Genomic DNA, 18990 nt, shown 5'->3' on the forward strand with positions numbered 1-18990 from the left:
TTTTAATGACAACATCTGTGATGTCAGTCAAAGAAAAGATAAAACCCAGACCGGAGAAACACTTGTCTCTGCGCACCATTATATGCTCGGGACAGTCAATCATGCCGTTTTAAGGAACTTAAAACCACCAGAAATTGGTAAACGAAATGTAGAACAGAATATTTATATACCCAACCCTGACAGGAAAACCTTCACAACAAGGCGCGAAAACGTTTCATATGTCAAAGAATGTGAATTTGCAGACTCAACGGAGATGTGAGATGTCTTCGTTTCAGACAAAGAAATAATAAGATTTTAAACTCAACAAGGAAACGAATACATAAAGGAAAATGAGAAAGACACTAGTGATACATTACATTACATTTGAACTGGTAATGGGTAACACAACCCATTATTACGGTGATCATCAGGATATTGGTCCTAAAACGTGGATACGTCGCAACAAAGAATAAGGAGGATATGTCGAGGATTCGTACCGCAGGATAGGTTAAGAGGGATCCCGCTTCTTAGGACTGAAGGATAAGTGAAGGTGAAGTTACTTGCACACTTTCTCATCGATTACCTTAGTGCCTGCATTTGCTCAGATGATTTGATACTTAGATTTCTCTTTGCAACTACTCACTACGTTTGGTTAGTTTTTTCTCTGAGGTTTAGAGGTTTTGTGATTTCATGTTAGTAGACTGTACGGTATCTCATGTTTATGTTGGTGGGAGTCCTCATAGTTATTTGGTTAGTTTGCTTAACTTTAGTTTAGTTAGGTACTGTAAATATATATATATATATATATATATATATATATATATATATATATATATATATATATATATATATATATATATATATATATATATATAAAATGTACATATGCATGTATGTATATATACTAGTTAACTATGTGAGTATCATAAAAAACTAATAAGGTGAATGTGCATAATCATATCCCACAGCTAAAAGGTTAAAACATTAAAGGGTAACTAACTATACGCGGATGATCATTCGTGTATCGCCGCGAAAAAAAATGTGACATATCTTACGGTTTTCGGCGCGTTGGAACGACAAGCAGGTGTTGTGCTGCCACCTTTTCAAAGCGCTCAGAACCTTACTCACCGTCTCATTAGCTGAAAATAAAAATGTCCAAAGATTCCTGATTAGGATTCAAACAAAAGCATTCGTACATAGTCACAAATATATGTCTTTAGATATTCCCAGTGGAGGCTATTTCTATTAAGACAGATATATATATATATATATAATGTATGTGTGTACGTGTGTGTGTGTATTTAGACAAGTAGATCGACAATACTTAAATTATCTACCCCTCCTTTACAGGTCTGGACAATTAAATCATCATAACTCTTCCTTTTGTTCTCTATCGGACCAAAATACCGTAAAAAAAACTATTGCTAACAAAATAACCGTGTCTATACATTGTTATTGATACTACAGTAATATTTTTCAAATGACAGATATTAGCATTAATTAATCTTAAAAAAAAAACACATCATAAACTCCCCATATATCAAATATGGTGGCAATCGAAAGAACAAATAGTAAAAAAATAATCAGCCAATAAGTAGGAGGATCTTCAAGTACAAATTTCCGAGACAGACGTACAGTAGGTACAAAATGGCTCATCATCAAAAACAAGCACTTATGGTACAAATATTGGTTCGTGCTTGAGATAAGTTTTTGTACAACGGTCAGCCAAACTGGCTATCTCCAAGAGATGGTCTAAGCAGGGTATCTTTAAGATAGCCTTTGGTGAAAAAGAGGGCACGAGTTAATTTAGCAGCGTGTCTAAATGACAAAGATCTGAGAAAGGTTTTGACATCCTAACTGGAATTGGAATATAAAATTTAGGCCATAGGCCAAGCACTGGGACTTATGAGGTCATTCAGCGCTATGCGTTCCAATAATGGCTGAAGTTAAGTATACCTTAGTTTTACCAGACCACTGAGCTGATTAACAGCTCTCCTAGGGCTGGCCCGAAGGATTAGACTTATTTTGCGTGGCTAAGAACCAATTGGTTACTTAGCAACAGGACCTACAGCTTATTGTGGAATCACCACAGATCTGACACACATGAAATTCTTATGCCAAACAGTGCAATTTTCTGACAACACTGAACAATATATTTTAAATGCATTAAAAAAAGGGTACTTGGAGTCAGAGGTAACATCAAGCACTGTATTGCCCTATATTCAGTAATATTAAGCAAACAGTTGTCATATATACAACATGAATACTAAGCAGCTGTTGCAATATTTTGCTTTGATGGGCTTGTAAAGTCCCCGCTCAACGTGTTATCTGTAGAGAACATCCCATTTTCTGCGGTGCCTTTCCATCGACCTAAGGTCGATCGGTGTTTATATTTATCATCATAATTGTAACCTATATATATGTTGTCTTTGTAAACAATCATGTTTTATGTACAAGTAACGAGTTATTTATGTCATGTGTCAGACATTGGTGATCACTATGTTCTCTGTATGAACCTGTCTTGTTTTTGTAAGGAATTAGTTTGACCTCAGCTCACCTGTAAATCTTTGTACCAGCGGTCTCTGCGAACTACGCAGACGTCCGCATCCCTCTTTATAAGCAGCTCGTTTTCATCAATAAATCAGCAGTACTTATCTTCCTGCTCATTATTTTGCACCTCTCTCACAGACCTTCACTTCCCCCAAAATTGTTCTCAGATTCAGTACTCCTGAGCCTCCACTTCTTGTAACATTTAATTCTGACTGCACTCTTTTCCGATCCTTGTGGACCTTCCCTACATGTCTTTCTGACTTCACTTTGGACCCATAATGGCTGCTCTTGCCAACATCCCCTTCGACATTTTCCTCTTGCAACCTCATTCAAACTTCTCCATCAATTAACTAGAATTGATCAATTACTTACCCTCTATATCCTATAGGTCTACTCCATGAACTACTTGCCCTACAATGTGCGAAGTGGGGTTTTGTAGGGGAATTGCCCAATTTCTATATACCTCCTCTGATTAAAATGCAAAGTAAATTTGAAAAATATTATATTCATTCACAACACTTTATGCAGTTCATTCATTGTAAGGATGACATTCCTTGAAGTGGTCTCATGGGTTCCTTCCCCTAAAAGGCTCCTTTTATTCAAAATGCTGAAATAAAATTCGTTGGACAGAAAACACTTGGATCTTCTTCCTATCTGCATGAGATGCCTGGGAGTGGCATTTGCCTTGCACTCTGTTTTAACTTGCTTCTCACATACATAATCATATACAGTATATACATATATATACATACATATATATTATATATTAAGTCTTGGATGACTTTGGACAAACTATATGCTGGCCTATCATCGGCACTTCCACTATAGCATCCCGTGTAAACATAACAATAAACACTTTTCATCATGTTGCACTACTTTTTCTTATTGATCAATAGATTACATAAATTATATCCGCCTTTTCTCTGCCGTTTTCCCTATAACCCATGTTAAATTTCACAGAGAGTTTTATTCTCTCCATGACAGAACTCACTAACAGCTATGGCAGTGCTATTTATGTTTATATCTCCTAATTGCATTTGCATTTTGGTCTGAAAAATAAAAAGTTTGTCTCAGGAAAGGCTACCAGCTGAACCAACGGTCTGCTCTGGCGTCACAAATTATCACCCTCAATTTGCCTGAATGTGGGCAGACCTTGCCTTTTATTTACACCTTGTGTGTGTGTGTGTCTACATATGCACAGTAATTACAGATTTTCCTATCTCTTCTCCCACCTCGCTCCCCCAGAAAACCTGAAAAGCCATCCTAAAACTGAAAACCAAGAACCTAAAATCTTCAGAATGAGCTAAATTGGGAAAACCAATATGGTCATTCTTCGCAAAAGGTCATTTGGCTTTCAAAGAAAATTTTGGAATGTATTCTGTGGATACCAGCATGCAAATATTGTTTAGTCAGTTATATTTAGTACTCTTTTATTTGCTTCCCTCTGTTTTATCTTTTCTATATTTAAAGAAAGCTAATTTTCTGGGCTTGGTCCGTTTTTTCAGTATTAACGGGAATCACTTAAAAATTATGACTTCACTTTGCTGCAAACTCCTGAGGTTGACTCTGGGTTCAGGATGGTTTTGTCAAGCTGACAGGTGATGGATGATGTGAGCTTCTACATCTGGATTCTCACTCAGATTCACTCATCCGGAGATTTGTGACAATCTATAATAGGAACGACTTTATTTTTGTTCCAAGGATAATGGTCGTCATACAAAGTCAAAATACCTTTCGTATGGACTCAGAGAAATCCCTTCTCTAAATCATTCTTCTTCCTGTTACCTACTGCATAAGAACAGAAAATAGAAATTTTTAATATACAATTAATTTTTCTAATACTTATGATAGCTGTATTCCCCGCATCAGGCGAGAGGACGATAGAGCGTGAAAAAAAATTAATGGGATTGTTTAATTTGAACCGTATATTGACCCTCCCTTAATAGTGAACTGCTGGTTCGAGCGTCTTAAAGTGCAGAATCCAAAAAGCAATGTGAAACAGTGCAATCAAAAGTAAAAATCAATTATAAAAGTTTCAGAGCAAGGACATTTTGTACTTTGCTGTTTGGTTATAGTATTCAGTGACAAAAGTCTTTAAAACAATGTTCACAGTGCGCAAACAAGGCAATTTTAAGCGATAAATAGTACTAACATCTCCAATGTTTCTTTAAAACTTCACACATCTGGACTTCCTAGCAGCAAAGGCATCTATGGTTTCATCAAACAAAATTTGTTTAGACACTTCCTGGTTAATACTTATTAATGCCAGTCCACTGAGGCATTCCTGATACATTGTACAGTAGACCTCAAATAAGTTTTAATCAGCTTGAGTTTGGAGAAGCTTCTCACAGCAGATGCCACAGCCACTGGAGTGGTGACAGCGATTCTCAGTGCTATCCACATATTGGGATATACTTCCTTTAGGTTTTTCTTCTCCAGAAAAACCAAAAGTTCAAGTGTTGCCATTTTTGTATTTGGGCCAAGTTTGAAAAGATTGCATTTCCACAATCAGTTCTTCCACAACTAAGTCCAACTTATCTCCAAAGGTCAGGGTTCTGGTTAGTTCTTTAGCTTGCTTCCCAAGCTCAGCTGATGGCAGATCAGGGAAGTTTATGAAAACACTAAATTTATTGGCAATGTCACTCATCATTCTTATTCTCTGTTAGTGATGAGATGCACACATCAGTAACCGCATTGAAAAAAGAAACTTTTATTCTCTTCAGTTCATCATTGAGCTGCTCATCGGGAGCCTCCTGTGCAAACTGCCTTTTGGTAGTTCAGGGTCTCTTATGCTTTAGGGCAGCAGCCACGTTCCTCTCCTCGCACATTTCTTTTGCAGAGGATTCGGTTCAGTGAAGCCAGTACTTCTGTAGCTGGCTAGGGAAACCTCACCTTTTTTCAGTAGGTCCACAGCTACATCCATGTGCATGCTTACTGACTGCAGAAGTTTATTAACAATCTGAACTTTTGTTAGAATGTCGTACCAGACAACAGTGCAAATGCAGAGGCAGTATGAACCAACCTCTTCAGCTAAAGAGGAGAAAACGTGTCAGGTAGCGTAAGTGTAAAGGGAGTGTTTCATGTTTATTATACATATATTTTTATTGATTATTTTTAATGTTTATTTTATTTTATTTATTTTTAATCTGTAATTTGGTGCCCTAGGCAGCTGCCTGCATGGCCTATGTGCAGAGCCGGCCCTGCCTCCATCCACATAAGTGGGTGAGGTTAAGGGGGTGATGCATAGCAGAGAGGTATCTAAAAAATAAATTTTGTTATAAAAATAGCTGATTCCCACATTGAAGAAAATGTGGGAAAAGGTGAGAGGACAAATAATAATACCCCCCAAACAACATCAAAACTCCACTAGAAATAAAACACTACTTACCTGTTGATTAGAATCCATCTGCTAGTACTGCTACTAGGAGAGGACTAATTCAGTAGGCTGCAAGGACTTCTGAAATTTGTAGGAGGCTCATTTGATGAAAGTGGGACAAGAGACCTTGTGCCTGGGCCAGTAGAACAATTATGGTAAATGGATGAAGGCCATTGCCTGTCTCAAAATAAGCACCCTCATACTCCCCTAAGACTCAATAATTTCCTAAATAAATAACAAAAGGCAAGAATATAGCTAACCTAACCATGCAGGATATGAGTTCCCCTGTTGTAATGAAGGGTGAAAATGCTTTGCATGACTTGTACCGACTCTCTACATCTCACAAATAGTGTCAGGCAAATAAGAAGCTACATCTCCATGGGCTTCATTGTTAACACACAAGAGAGAGGTTTTTAAGGAAACTTTAGGTATTTGCCACTGCTCTCACACCGTGAAACTTACTTTAAGAGTGGCAAGAAAGAGTGATCTAGAGTGGTAGTGCTTCCTTAGCCAGGTCCTTAAACAGAAAGACCATGGCATTCTTTGACATAGGTTTATTTGGTTTCTAGGAGTGCAAAAAAATTAAGTTTTTAACTTTGTGTCTGAGGTCCCAAGTCCTTTACAATTATAGAAACTGCGCTCTCTTCCTGAACACTGGGAAGATTCCTCCTCATCTGGCACAAAGGAGGAAAGACTGGTTGAAGTCAAAAGAATGAGAAAGAGTCCGAGACTTGAATTCATTCTTAAGCTGAAGAGGGGCAAAATAGAAAGGATTGTTCCTTGGGAAGTAAAACCCGCATTGCAGGAGAGTGCCTGGAGTTCACTGACTTTTTGCTAAGGCCAAGACAGTAACAACAGTTTTAATCATGAAATCTTCCAGGAAGGCTGAGTTTAAGGGTTCAAGTGAAGGCTTACTCATATACTTCAGCATTACATCTAAGCTCCAGGGGAAACTTTTAATCGTAGAGTTAGGAACCTCAATTTGAAAGGAACAGGTGGCTTTCTTATTGTCCAAGTTAGAAGAGGAATCCAGACCAGAATGAAATAATATGGATGCTAACACAGAATGAGAACCTTTTATAGTACAAACAGTAAAACCACTAGTGTAGTATAAATGAAAAAAGCACTCAGGTTATTTATAGTAGTATGGGTGCACTGGTCGATTGCCTTTTGGAATTAATGATGGATCTTCTGCACTCCTTTGGAAAACCTCTGCTTGCAAGAGACAGTCAAGTGTCTCCATATGGTCAGCTGAAGTATGGGGGTGTTTTGGTGAAACCTCTGAGGATTCACAAAGGGAATAACCAGAGAAGAAGGGTTGGCAGAAACAGGTCCCCTAACTCCCTTGGACAACTATACTGTAGTTTCCACTCTTCTAAAAGAGACTTAAGTTAGAAGCAAAAACTTCCTCCTGGAAGAGGAAGAACTAGCAAAACTTGCACCTGGTCATCAGAAGTAGAGAACTCCATGCTGGTGCACTCCTGTACCAATGATGTGGTGGCTGGCACCAGCACCTAAATCGTCTGAAGCACTGATGATGTGGTGGGTGTCATGAATGGCACAGGATCAATTGCTTGTTCAAGGAAGGCACTGAGCATTGTCATTGTAGAGGAGACCTAGAGCTCTTCAAAGAAACCTGAAAAGACCTACTATATATGTATGATGAGACCATGAAGGAATCCATGGTGTCTGAGGAGACTACAGTCATGAACATGATTCCAAACGCTCCTAGAATGCCTGCATGAATAAACCTCCTGCATGTTAGACAACTGGCATGGAAACTGATTGGTAGACCCAGAACATTTGGGAAACTGAGATGGAGAATGAGAGTCTGGCACCAAAAGAGCACCCTCAAGAAGCCATCAAATCACCCTTCTTGCGGGGACATCAACAAACAAGAGATAGTAGAAGTAACCAGAAAACTTGAATAAGATCCCAGATAAGGATTGCAAGGTGTTCGCAGCCCCCTGGAAGGCATGGGAGACAGAATTAGGTCTATAATGAACATGCTGATCTACAGCTAAATTACCTACACCTTGCCGAGCTTGCTTTGTTTGATCTTACAGTGTACATCCTCAGTGACTGAGCTCCAACTTGTACAAGACTTGTGCCATGTTGGCCAAGGAAGGAGACAACAGGCACGTGACCACTTCTGCTCCCTGACATACCCAGCTCCAAAAGTGAGGGAAGCATTGCAGGGCTGTGGCTAGTAACAATTCATTTGGATTGGTAATAGAGCAAGTGTAGCAGTGGCAAACTCCAAAACTTTTCTAACATAGTCCTAAGGCTTGCTACATCAGATACTAATTTCTTAGACCTCATACCCCAAACAATTATGGGAGCTCTAAATAGTGAATAAAAAAATGTCTAGAGAGAGAGAGAAGGATTACTAGGTGCACCAGGAGAAGAAGAGTTACTCTGAGAGATCATTAATACAGTAATCCCTCGATTATCCGGATCGCCATTATCCAGAACTCGACATTATCCAATACAATCAGACCAGGGACCAAGGCCCCAAGTGAATTGCTGTCAGTTCTTTTACATTTATATGCCACTCCTTCTGTTCTGGAGTCCAAAGGCCAGAGACCTCCCTGTCTCCCAGGAGAGCTCCCCAACCTAGGTCTGATGCGTCTGTATAAAACACTAGGTCGGGGCTCAGAGAAAGGAGTGACTTCCCTTGAGAGAGCTTGTCTCTTGATTTCCACCAAAGCAGGTCCTGCTTTATTTCCTGGGTTATTGGAAAAATGAAAGTATCCGGGCATATCTTCTTGTTCCAACTGACTTTCTGAAAGAATTTTAAGTTTCTCATGTGTAGCCATCCCAGGGTTACGAATGTTCCATGGGGAACATATTTGATCCCTACAGTTCGTGCAGTGTGTGCGGGTCATAACAGGCTTTAGTTATTCTAGTATTGCAGCCTTTGCTGCAATACCTAAAACTCTGGGAACCAGAATCAGACATAGCCGACAGGTCACAAGTCAACAAGACTAGTACTAAAGTCTAAGTGCAGAAAAAAAGTCAAATTTGGTAATTCTGTCAAAAAATGCCTGACACTGTCTAATTGTGCTGAAAAGGCTACCAAAAATGAGAATACTTCACCAATTGTTGTCAAATAAGATCAACTGCGAAGTGAAAAAATTTCAAAAAACCGCTGCTGCTAATCACTGTATCCACAGCCATCAGCCGGCAGAAACATATTGAACTCATTTGCTGAGCTGGTTCCTCTCTTACCACGAAAGTGGGCGGGGTCAGTTGCCTAGCCAGAGCAAAAGTAGCGCTACTGCAAATTTCAAAATTCTAGCTGCCGACAAGTAGAAAACTATAGCTGTGTAATTACTTGGTAAGTGGCTTACATAAAAAACTGGTTTTATTAAGTGTACTTTACACTAGTGGAGGTGGAGCAGTGAGACGAGCAGGGTAGTGAATGTCTCGGTGGGTACAGAGGGTGGTGGTGAGAGGGAGGAGATTGGCGAGGGAGGTTTTTTCACATCGTGCTCTATCGAGAACTTAACTTACCCGCTACACACTTAATGCTGCATTGCTAAATTTAACTTACATGCTACATATGCTACACTTTATCACTAAACTTAATTGCTACTTTTTTATTTTTAATCTTCTACTTCTTCACTGAGTTTTTTCACATCATGCTCTATCACTAACAACTTACTCGCTCCACACTTGATGATGCATTGCTAAATTTAACTTACACACCATGTATGCTACACTTTATCACTAAACTTAATTGCTACTTTTTAAAATTTTTAATCTTCTTCTTCACTGACTTTTGCCTTTTTCACCACACTTTCCTCACTTTCACACACAGGGCGTTTCATTAAAAACCTGTCCAACGGGGTTTGTTTCTCCCTGTCTTTCAAAATTTTTCGAAAATGAGCTAGAGCTAGGCAAGTGTCAATATACAGCTCCGACACATGACTTGTCGCAACTTTTTCAGGGCGCTTCTTTTCAATAAACACTACAATTTTCTCCCACATTCCCAACACTTCCTTAACCTCGCTTGTAGCAACCTCCTCCAACACTTGCTCCTCCTTTTCCTCCTCCTCCAAAACCTGCAAAGCCCCCATACACTGCTGCTCATGTAGCTCCTTTAATTCCTGATTGTCAGTCCCTCAATATGTTCCTCGACGAGGTCATCAACGTCTTCATCCACTTCCAGGCCCATGGACTTTCCGAGGGACACAATATTCTCCACCACTAGCTCTTCTGGTTCAAATCCTTCGAAGTCCCTTTCAGACACATCATTTAGGCCACAGCTTCTTCCATGCAGAGTTTAAGGGCCTCCTTTTAACAACCTGCCAGTCTATGTTGATAATTTTGAGGCAGGTCACGATATTGTAGTGATCTTCCAGAATTCTCCAAGCATGAGGTTTGTGGCCTCTGTAACCTCAAAGCAGCTTGAACAGATGCTTGGTGAAGAGCTTTTTGAAATTTGAAATCACTTGCTGGTCCATGGGCTGCAGGATAGGGTGGAAGGAAGAGGACCTTGATAAACTTGAATTCTTCATAGATGTCGTCTGTGAGGGTTGGTGGGTACATGGGAGTGTTGTCGAGGACAAGAAGGGCTTTCAGGGGTAAGTTATTTGTGGTGAGGTAATTCTTGATGGTAGGACCAACGACCACGTTTACATGGTGGATGAAGACATCCCTGGTGACCCATGCCTTTGTGGGAGTTAAGGGCTCTGGAGATTTCCAAGTGATATACAAGCAGCGGCTTAAGTTTGCAATCGCCACTCACATTCACACAGCAGTGCGAGGGTCAGCCTATCCTTCATAGGTTTGTGGCCTGGCAAGCTCTTCTCTTCTGCCATTATATAGGTCCTCCTCGGCATCTTTTTCCTGAAGAGCCCTGTCTTGTCACAGCTGAAGACTTGCTGGCGACATATCCTGCTTCTACCAAACAAACTCCTCAGCTGCCTTCACATTGGAGCTTGCTGCCTTACCATGCCTGACGACAGAGTGACCGCCAGTCCTCTTTTTAAAATGATCAAACCAGCCCTGGCTGGCTGTGAATGACTCTTCTGCTGCCTCATCCGTCGATGTTCCCGCCATCGTCCGCACTAAATCCACATAGATATCTTGTGCCTTCTCACTGATGATGCTCTCCATCACGGTATCTCCTGCGAGCTGCTTCTCATTCAGCCACACCGACAATAACTCCGCCATCTCTTCATGGGCAGAGGTCCAGAGAGCTTTGCAATAATCTTAACGTCCTTCGCTGGCGTTACAGTCTTTATCAACTCCTCCTGCTTCAAAATCGTACAGATCGTAGAAGCAGTCCGGTCATGCTGCTTCACCAAGTCCATAACACGAACACCTCGATCGCATTTTTCTGTGATTTCATGCTTCATATCCAAGGCAATCAGCATTATTTTCTTCTTCTCAGCACTCGTCTTAACACACTTTCTTAAGACCCATGTTGAAAACTAAAAAAAGTTCCAAAATACAGGGACACAGAGAGAAAACAAAATGAATAATGCCACTAGATGCTGCAGAGATGCTCGTACAGCAGTGTAACCACGTGAACTGAGTGAGACCGCTCGGCTAGGCGTCTCGGTGCTGGCAGTGCCAGACGCACTGAGAGATGGCGTCCCCCAGGCTCGCTAGTTCGTAGCTCAAATTTCGTGCGAGCTGCATTTTTGGTAGCCCAGGTAACATAGGCTAGCCTCATTTCCTCAGTAATCCCCTCTTCTGTTAAATAAATGAAAGTAAAAAATAAAAATAATCTTTACTTACTGAACGAATTCCATAGTTGGTAGATCGTACTGTTCTAGGCTATGTTCATGCAGTGAATTTCATTTTCCATAGATCATACTGTACAAGGCTATGCTTGTAGAGTGAATTTCATTTCTGGTAGATGGTACTAAGCTAGTTTTTAAAACAAGATTACCAAACTTATGGCTTATGTAACAGTTCATAACCTGTTATCATTAAAAACCACTAACCAGAGAACTGACATAAACAAAAGAGTCGGGAAACAGCTGTTTTGCCATTTTGAGTAATATTAATTTAACATAAGTTATGTTGCTTTACCTTTGCATACCTGTTTTACAGTTGTGTACAAAAATACAAATATTAATTCCAGCTATTCATTAGCCTAGCCTATGTAAATCCATATGGTGGATGAATGGTTATTTTGTACATATTACATTGGTGATATAACATGATACTGTACCAATAATACAGTATAAATGGATAAAATATCATTTCCATTTTCATTTCTTTATCTTAAACACAGCAGTAGTAGCCCGTTTGACTTATGCAAATGGATACTGTGAGCGTAACACCTAGTCTAGGTCAATAATTTACACATACACATTTTGTATCTCATGTATGGTAATAAAATGTGGTAACAACTGATAAGAAAGTTACTGTATAGAAATACATTATTGGTCATAAATCCATGGTATGCAGTGGATAAACAGGTAGGCTACAGAGAAAAAAAAATGGTTTGCATTTTTTTTCACTGTATATATGCCGTACATTTTGCTACATATATTGGGAAAAAGGTAAATAATTGCCTTTTCCATGAAGTTTTCAGTTTAAAATGTATTGGTTGTTGTTTATAAGCATATTGAGTGTTTACAGTTATGTGGTATTGACAAGGTTAGGTGAGGAAGGGTTACATAGTTGTCCTTGAACACCCCTAGATTTTTTTATTTGACCTCATCCGGATTTCGTCACTTGTCCGACAGGTCCATGGCTCTGTTAATCCGGATAATTGAAGGATTACTAGAAAAACTCTTGCATCTATTGTTACTTTCTATCCTAGGTTTAGAAGAATCACTTTCCTGTCTTTTCTTATTCTTGTGAGGTTCTTGCCTGTCTTTGTGCTTCAAATAATTATTCATAACATCATCTGGCCAATCAGCACAGTGACTGCAGTTGGCCACTGAAAGAACAATCCTTGTTCATACACTTATGCAACTATCAAGACAGTCATAGGATGAAGATTAAAGATGCAGTTATACTCTCTTACATTACAAGTCCTATTTTTTTTTTTATCTTCCAGATCACCCATCCTACATAACAAAACCAAATTAGTATCAAACCAGGTCAAAAACTACAAAAATTTCAACAACTCTTTCCAATACATCCTCGCAGGCCGCCAACAGAAAATACTGATTGGAAAACAATTGATGTCAGAACCAACAGTTCACCCGATAGGGATGGGCTATAAACGGTTCAAACTAAATGATCCTAATAGTTGTTTTCAACTTAAACACACTATTGTCCTCCTGCCCGATGCAAGGAATACAGCTATCATAATAGAGAGTTGGGATTAATTTCAAAAATGGTTTTTGTAAATCTTACGCAAATTAACAATCTGGTACCGTAAGTAGTATACAGCTATATGTGTAGGTCTTCTATTTACTAAAATGTTTTCTGATTGTAGTATTTTGGGTGTGCGCGTTGAGGGGAAGGTATCCACGGTGACATTGTCGTGGGTGTGTCCATCAGCAACATTCTGAAAAGAACATGAATATATGTAGCTTGTGAGAATATCTGATTCTACAGTAGATAAAATTTCAGTCATACGGTCATTTGGCTGATTTATCTCAAATTACCTTAACTATTTTTTCACACAAAACCATTTCCCCTAATTAGACAGTGGTTCCCAGGAAAAGATAGGGCACTGATCACTGCCACATTCGTTAACTGCTGAAAGATAGGGCACTGATCACTGCCACATTTATTAACTGCTGAATAGTGGATGTACCCCCAATTCAGAAAACTTTCCATTTGCCACCTTTTATGCTTACACAGGAGACTCATCAGTGGCACTTCAAAACTCTCCCCACATGATGAACCAGTCACCTCATCTTCAGAGCACTCTCGTGTTTCCTGGTTTTTGAGGCCCTATCTTTCCAATACCATGATCGTTCCACTTACCCAGCACTTTTCATATTCACCACCTCTTCCATCCTAATACTCTTATTTCCAGCCTACAGTTGCATCATCCACTCTTTCCATATGATTTAACCATCTTAAAACACTCTGGTCTATCCTCTCAACTAAACTGATCTTTTTCTTGCTCCTTAAGCCACATGTACTACACTGACAATCCACATGTTCAGCTTCAAGCCTTTTTTCTCACTCAATTTCAGTTTTACTTCACTTCCATAAAGGTGAGGTAGCTCAACAGTCCCCTTATTCATTCCATAAAGGTGAGGTAGCTCAACAGTCCCCTTATTCATACCCAAAATGGTTTCCGGATACATATTCTCTTCTCACCTTCTAGACAGACCCTCCTAGTTTCCTACAATACACCCTGCTATCTCACTTTTGTTTCACCTGTTCTGGTCTCAACTCTTATTTTTTACTGCAATCATCTGAAATATTTACTCTGAAAATCCTAAACAAATCAACTGATTCCATTACTTCCACTATTAATTTAACGTGCATCATCATCATCATCATCATCATCATCACCATCTTCATAAACAGTTTTAGGCCATTTTTTCATACAATGGAAAAGTAAGACGTTGTTCCCCCAGACTCACTTTCACAGTACATCAAACAATTCACTCTCCTAACCAAACACTCTAACACAGTGCTTTGCTTCCATCGTAAAAATTTTAAATCTATCTTATTCACTTCTTTTCCAAACCAGGCAGCCTCAAGACCCAATGAACTGTCTCTTTCGATTCCACAATGTTTTTCCAGATCCATACGTGCCGTACACAACTCTCCTTTGCAATGCTTTCAGACATAACTTTTATTAGAAACTCTTGATCAATGCAGTCTCCGCCTTGACTTAAGTCTGCGCGATTATTCCGGGCATCAATCCACACATCATCTGTCTAAGCCCAATCTACGGGGGCATACGGAGCCCGCAGACAGAAGTAAGAAATATGTTTAACAGACTCACCGCCTGTTTCAGCCGTACAAACCTCCAGACGTCCGGTTTTTCGGGACATGTCCCGATTTTGATCATTTTGTCCCCTGGCCCGCATTGACCCTTCCGGGACACCCTTATTGTCCCGATTTGAGTTCACCATCATGTTTCTTAGTTAAAAATTGTATGTAATTATAATTTATACTCTCTTTTCTCGGATTCTCTTGATGAAAATGGAATTTAAATAAACAAACGATGAGATACAGTGGTTTACACAAAGCTGCCAGCGGTCTTTGTAACTTTGGTGTCTTGACTCTTTTGTGAGAAATTTACATGAATGTTGGCGTTTCTATGGTTTGTATATATGGCTTAATTACAGATAATGTGAACAGAGTTGTTAACCAAGCACATAATTCTACACTTGGTATTCTTTATCACATGAAAGTTGCAACATACTAAAAGGAACTGTCGAGAAACACGCTCTTAGCACTCATGTGAAATTTGCTCTTCTGACGAGACAGGTTTTCAGGTGGCCCTCTGAAATTGGTTAATTCTCTTGAATGGAGTAAGCGTTCATATGAGGAAGCGAAGGAATTATTACAGAAATCGTTTGCCGAGACGTTGTCTCAGCAGTACAGTGTTATTAAGCAGTTATCAGAGTTAAAGGTAACGTATCAGAGTGATCCGTACGAGTTTATTACTGATATGAGAATTATCCTGAACCAGTGATGGGTTTAATGATTGTTTTCAGAGTCGGTTGATTCATATTACTGGCTCAAGTAAGCCATTTTTGCAATAGATTACTGCCAATATTTTCGTAGGTTTAGAAGAGTTTAAAAATGTATATGAGAAATTCAGTGAAAGAAAAGCTAAAATTAATGAACAAAGCGCTGAAAAAATTAAGGCTCTGAAGAGCACTTATAGTTTAGCCGTGATGTTGAGGGTCAAGGGCGTAATTCTAAACTGAAGGAATGTTTTCATACTTAGCAGCTGGGACTAGAGATATTGATCATCCATTTTTAAAGTGTACGGTATATCCTAGCGTACTTGGTCAAAAGGGCCCCCCCCCCCCAAATAGCGTAACAACGATGACATATCTCCGTTTCCAAGTTACTTGACCTGTTATAATCCTCTTTGGTATTTCCTGATTTTGTTTCTCTTGTAAACAACTGAGTTGAGCGCTAACTCTTCTTTTAGAAACGTTATTATCATGAATGAGGATATGTGAGCTTAAATTAAATGAAATTTAAATGTTAACTATCACCAGGTGAGTGACTCTCTCCCTCCTTTAAATGTCATTTCATAATTTTTTATTTTTATTTTTTTTTTTTGCATTTTACGTATTGTCGAGGTTGTTTCACGTTTGCACAAATGTCATTTTTGAAAAATAATCTCAGTGCATTGGAAATGCTCTCTCGCTCTCTCGTAGATTTCTTTTATTTTTAAATTAAGTATAGTATTACTTTTCATTATTTTATGCCACAGTTTTGCTATGCTTCGTCATTTGAAGTTACATTGGTCTACCTTAGGAATTAAAGGGCTCATTAATTTATTATTCATCTGTTTGGGGGATGATGCTTCGTTTTGGGGAGATATCCATTGTTCCTCGTGTTGACCTAGAGGTCCTTTCATGGAATGGGTTAATCCAAGGCTACTGACCCCGTGGGGGAGACGAGTAGATCCATCTCGCAAAGATTAACAGAGCACAAAAGATCAGTGCGATATGCTTCAGAGAGTTCGGGGATTTTTCTACATATTAGGGATGAAGGCCATACCATAAACTGGAGTGCAGCAGAACTGGTTTTCAAAAGTAGCTGTGCATGCAAAGGGAAGATACTGGAATCTGCTATCATCGATCAAACCAACAATATGAGCCTGTTAGGGGGGACACGGGAAATCGGATGCCTTTCCATTCTTTAGGAAAAGTCATTGCCAAAAGCATTATCAAACTTACATTCACCCATTTCTCACTGTCATCATTTATCTCTGCCTCTTCTCCAACTTCCTCATTCAACATATCTTCAAGAAAGTCATTCCATCAACCCAAGGACGCTTCCATTTCCAAATTATTCTATTCTGAGATTGGTCCATTTCTTGATTAACATTTTCCTACATTTAAATGTTTCACATCGCATGATGTATCTTCAAGGCTTAGAAAATTACACATTGACTATAAATACATAAAAAGCCACTAATATACCACAGAAGCTTTATAAACTGATAAAAATTAAAACATTTTTTTACAAATACCATAGACAGAAAAACGGTAGGACTTTGAACAACTCCGCATGGGGGTATTACCTTGGAAATTGATATTTTCTATAGTATGTTGTTTGCTTATCAAGAATTTACCATTAAAGCATTTTTTGTTACAAATACCATAGACAAAAAAACGGTAGGACTTTGAACAACTCCGCATGGGGGTATTACCTTGGAAATTGATATTTTCTATAGTATTTTGGTTGCTTATCAAGAATTTACCATTACTATCTGACGGTCGACTGTAATTAGCCTCAGAACTGATACATTGTATGCTGGCATCCTGGAATGCTATCGCGCATGCGCAGTGTTACAGGGGAACTTTTGGTAAAAAGTGGAGTTCCTCCACCGGGGCCGGAGTCCCCCAGTTCAATAACATAGCCTACTGGGTTAGGGTACCAGAAAAACGCGCGCAGGACTAAAAGAAACAGTATTTCCCTATGTTTATTTTCTCTTTTTCTTTTAGTCTTCCGTGTTTTTTTATCTATGGTATTTGTAAAAAAAAAATGCTTTAGTTTTTAAGATTTCTGTGGTATATTAGTGACTTTTTATGTATTTATAGTCAATGTGTAATTTTCTAGCCTTGAAGATGCGTCATGCGATGTGAAACGGCGGCAAATAAATCCGTTATATACGAGAGACATGGTTTTTAAAATATATATATATATATATATATATATATATATATATATATATATATATATATATATATATATATATATATATATATATATATATATATTAAGCTACAATTGTTTTAATGTCCAATTCGCTCTACCTCACTGAACGTAGTTGGTTTCCGCTTTTCGGCGGGTCGCGTCCGCCGGGTGACGAACCACTTCTCAATATAATTCCCCTTTGGTATTATTTGCGAGGTAGAGCGAATGGGATGTTAAACGAGATATGTAGCTTTATCTTTGTGTGTGTGTGTGTGTGTGTGTGTATTAGACAGATAGATAAATAATGAGTTATGTTTTATGGCAGTAATATGATCTATATATAAACAGCAATTATCCTTACAGGATACATAGCTTTCATACACATATTCTCCTTTAGTGGCCCAAATTTTCAAATGAAATCGCACTATCAGACAACTGGGTGCCTCACCTCAGAGGAATGGCACAAGTGCAAGACAGCAGTAATGCACACTAAGGACACAAATCCAGACTTCATGAGTGAATTCGGTGTTACGGGAACACACTCAACAGCAGAACTGCGTAGCAGAAAAGGTCTGGCGGAGAATTGAATCCACACGGTTGAAAAACCATGACGTCATTGTTACGAGTTAACCTCCCTCCCACTTTCCTGACTATCCGTCAAAAACACTGGACGCCAAATGTGGCAGCAGACTTTCGTCAAAACAAGAGATTAATGGCACTCAAATAATTACACAGGTGGTGCCATTTTCATTGCCTCGCTCACATTTTAATGGACACTTTCGCTGTTTCAGATATCCCTTCAGCATGCTTCAATTCCGGTTTTTTCTCGTGTTCAAAGAGGAATAATGCATACCGACGACTTTTATTCAACGAGGGGCGTTGTACTGAGTCTAATTGCTAGTCACCTTAAATGTTTCCTCGAGAAAAATGTCTTTCGTCAAAAATCAATACCTCTTCAAGCCATAGTTACAATATGATGCATACATACGTACACTCACATAAACACAAACACATTATATATTATATATATATATATATATATATATATATATATATATATATATATATATATATATATATATATATATATATATATACGAAAGTGAAATCCAAACCGCTTGACAGACCCTGACAAAATTTTGCACACGCCCTCTATTTCACCCCAGAAAGGTTTATAAATCAAAATCAAACCCCTACCCCGTGACAGACATACAGACACAGACAAAACAAATGAAATTTTCATTTTTACGTCACCTTTTCCTTCAGTTCCCTGGGTTTATTCTCATTTTTCACCTGACGCTTCACCTTTTCTT

At 38.8% G+C, this 18990-nt stretch overlaps 1 protein-coding gene across 4 annotated transcripts in view; it reads right to left on the bottom strand.

Annotated features, from left to right (window-relative positions):
- The window catches only part of LOC136825642 (protein SpAN-like), a 35632-nt gene extending 17342 nt beyond the window's left edge, over positions 1 to 18290 (bottom strand). The window contains exons 1-3 of one of the 4 annotated variants that reach the window (XM_067082275.1): positions 18126 to 18290; positions 13235 to 13388; positions 1035 to 1118 (exon numbers count right to left, since the gene is read on the bottom strand). In XM_067082275.1, the coding sequence (XP_066938376.1) occupies positions 1035 to 1118; positions 13235 to 13388; positions 18126 to 18191 (304 nt within the window). In that variant the 5' untranslated portion in view covers positions 18192 to 18290. Of the gene's footprint in view, positions 1 to 1034; positions 1119 to 13234; positions 13389 to 18038 lie in introns of all 4 variants that reach the window. The other 3 variants (XM_067082279.1, XM_067082277.1, XM_067082278.1) reach the window with 3 other exon arrangements.
- Between the last annotated feature and the right edge of the window lie 700 nt (positions 18291 to 18990).

The sequence above is a fragment of the Macrobrachium rosenbergii genome, chromosome 39 (assembly GCF_040412425.1).
Source record: "Macrobrachium rosenbergii isolate ZJJX-2024 chromosome 39, ASM4041242v1, whole genome shotgun sequence".
NCBI lineage: Eukaryota > Metazoa > Arthropoda > Malacostraca > Decapoda > Palaemonidae > Macrobrachium > Macrobrachium rosenbergii.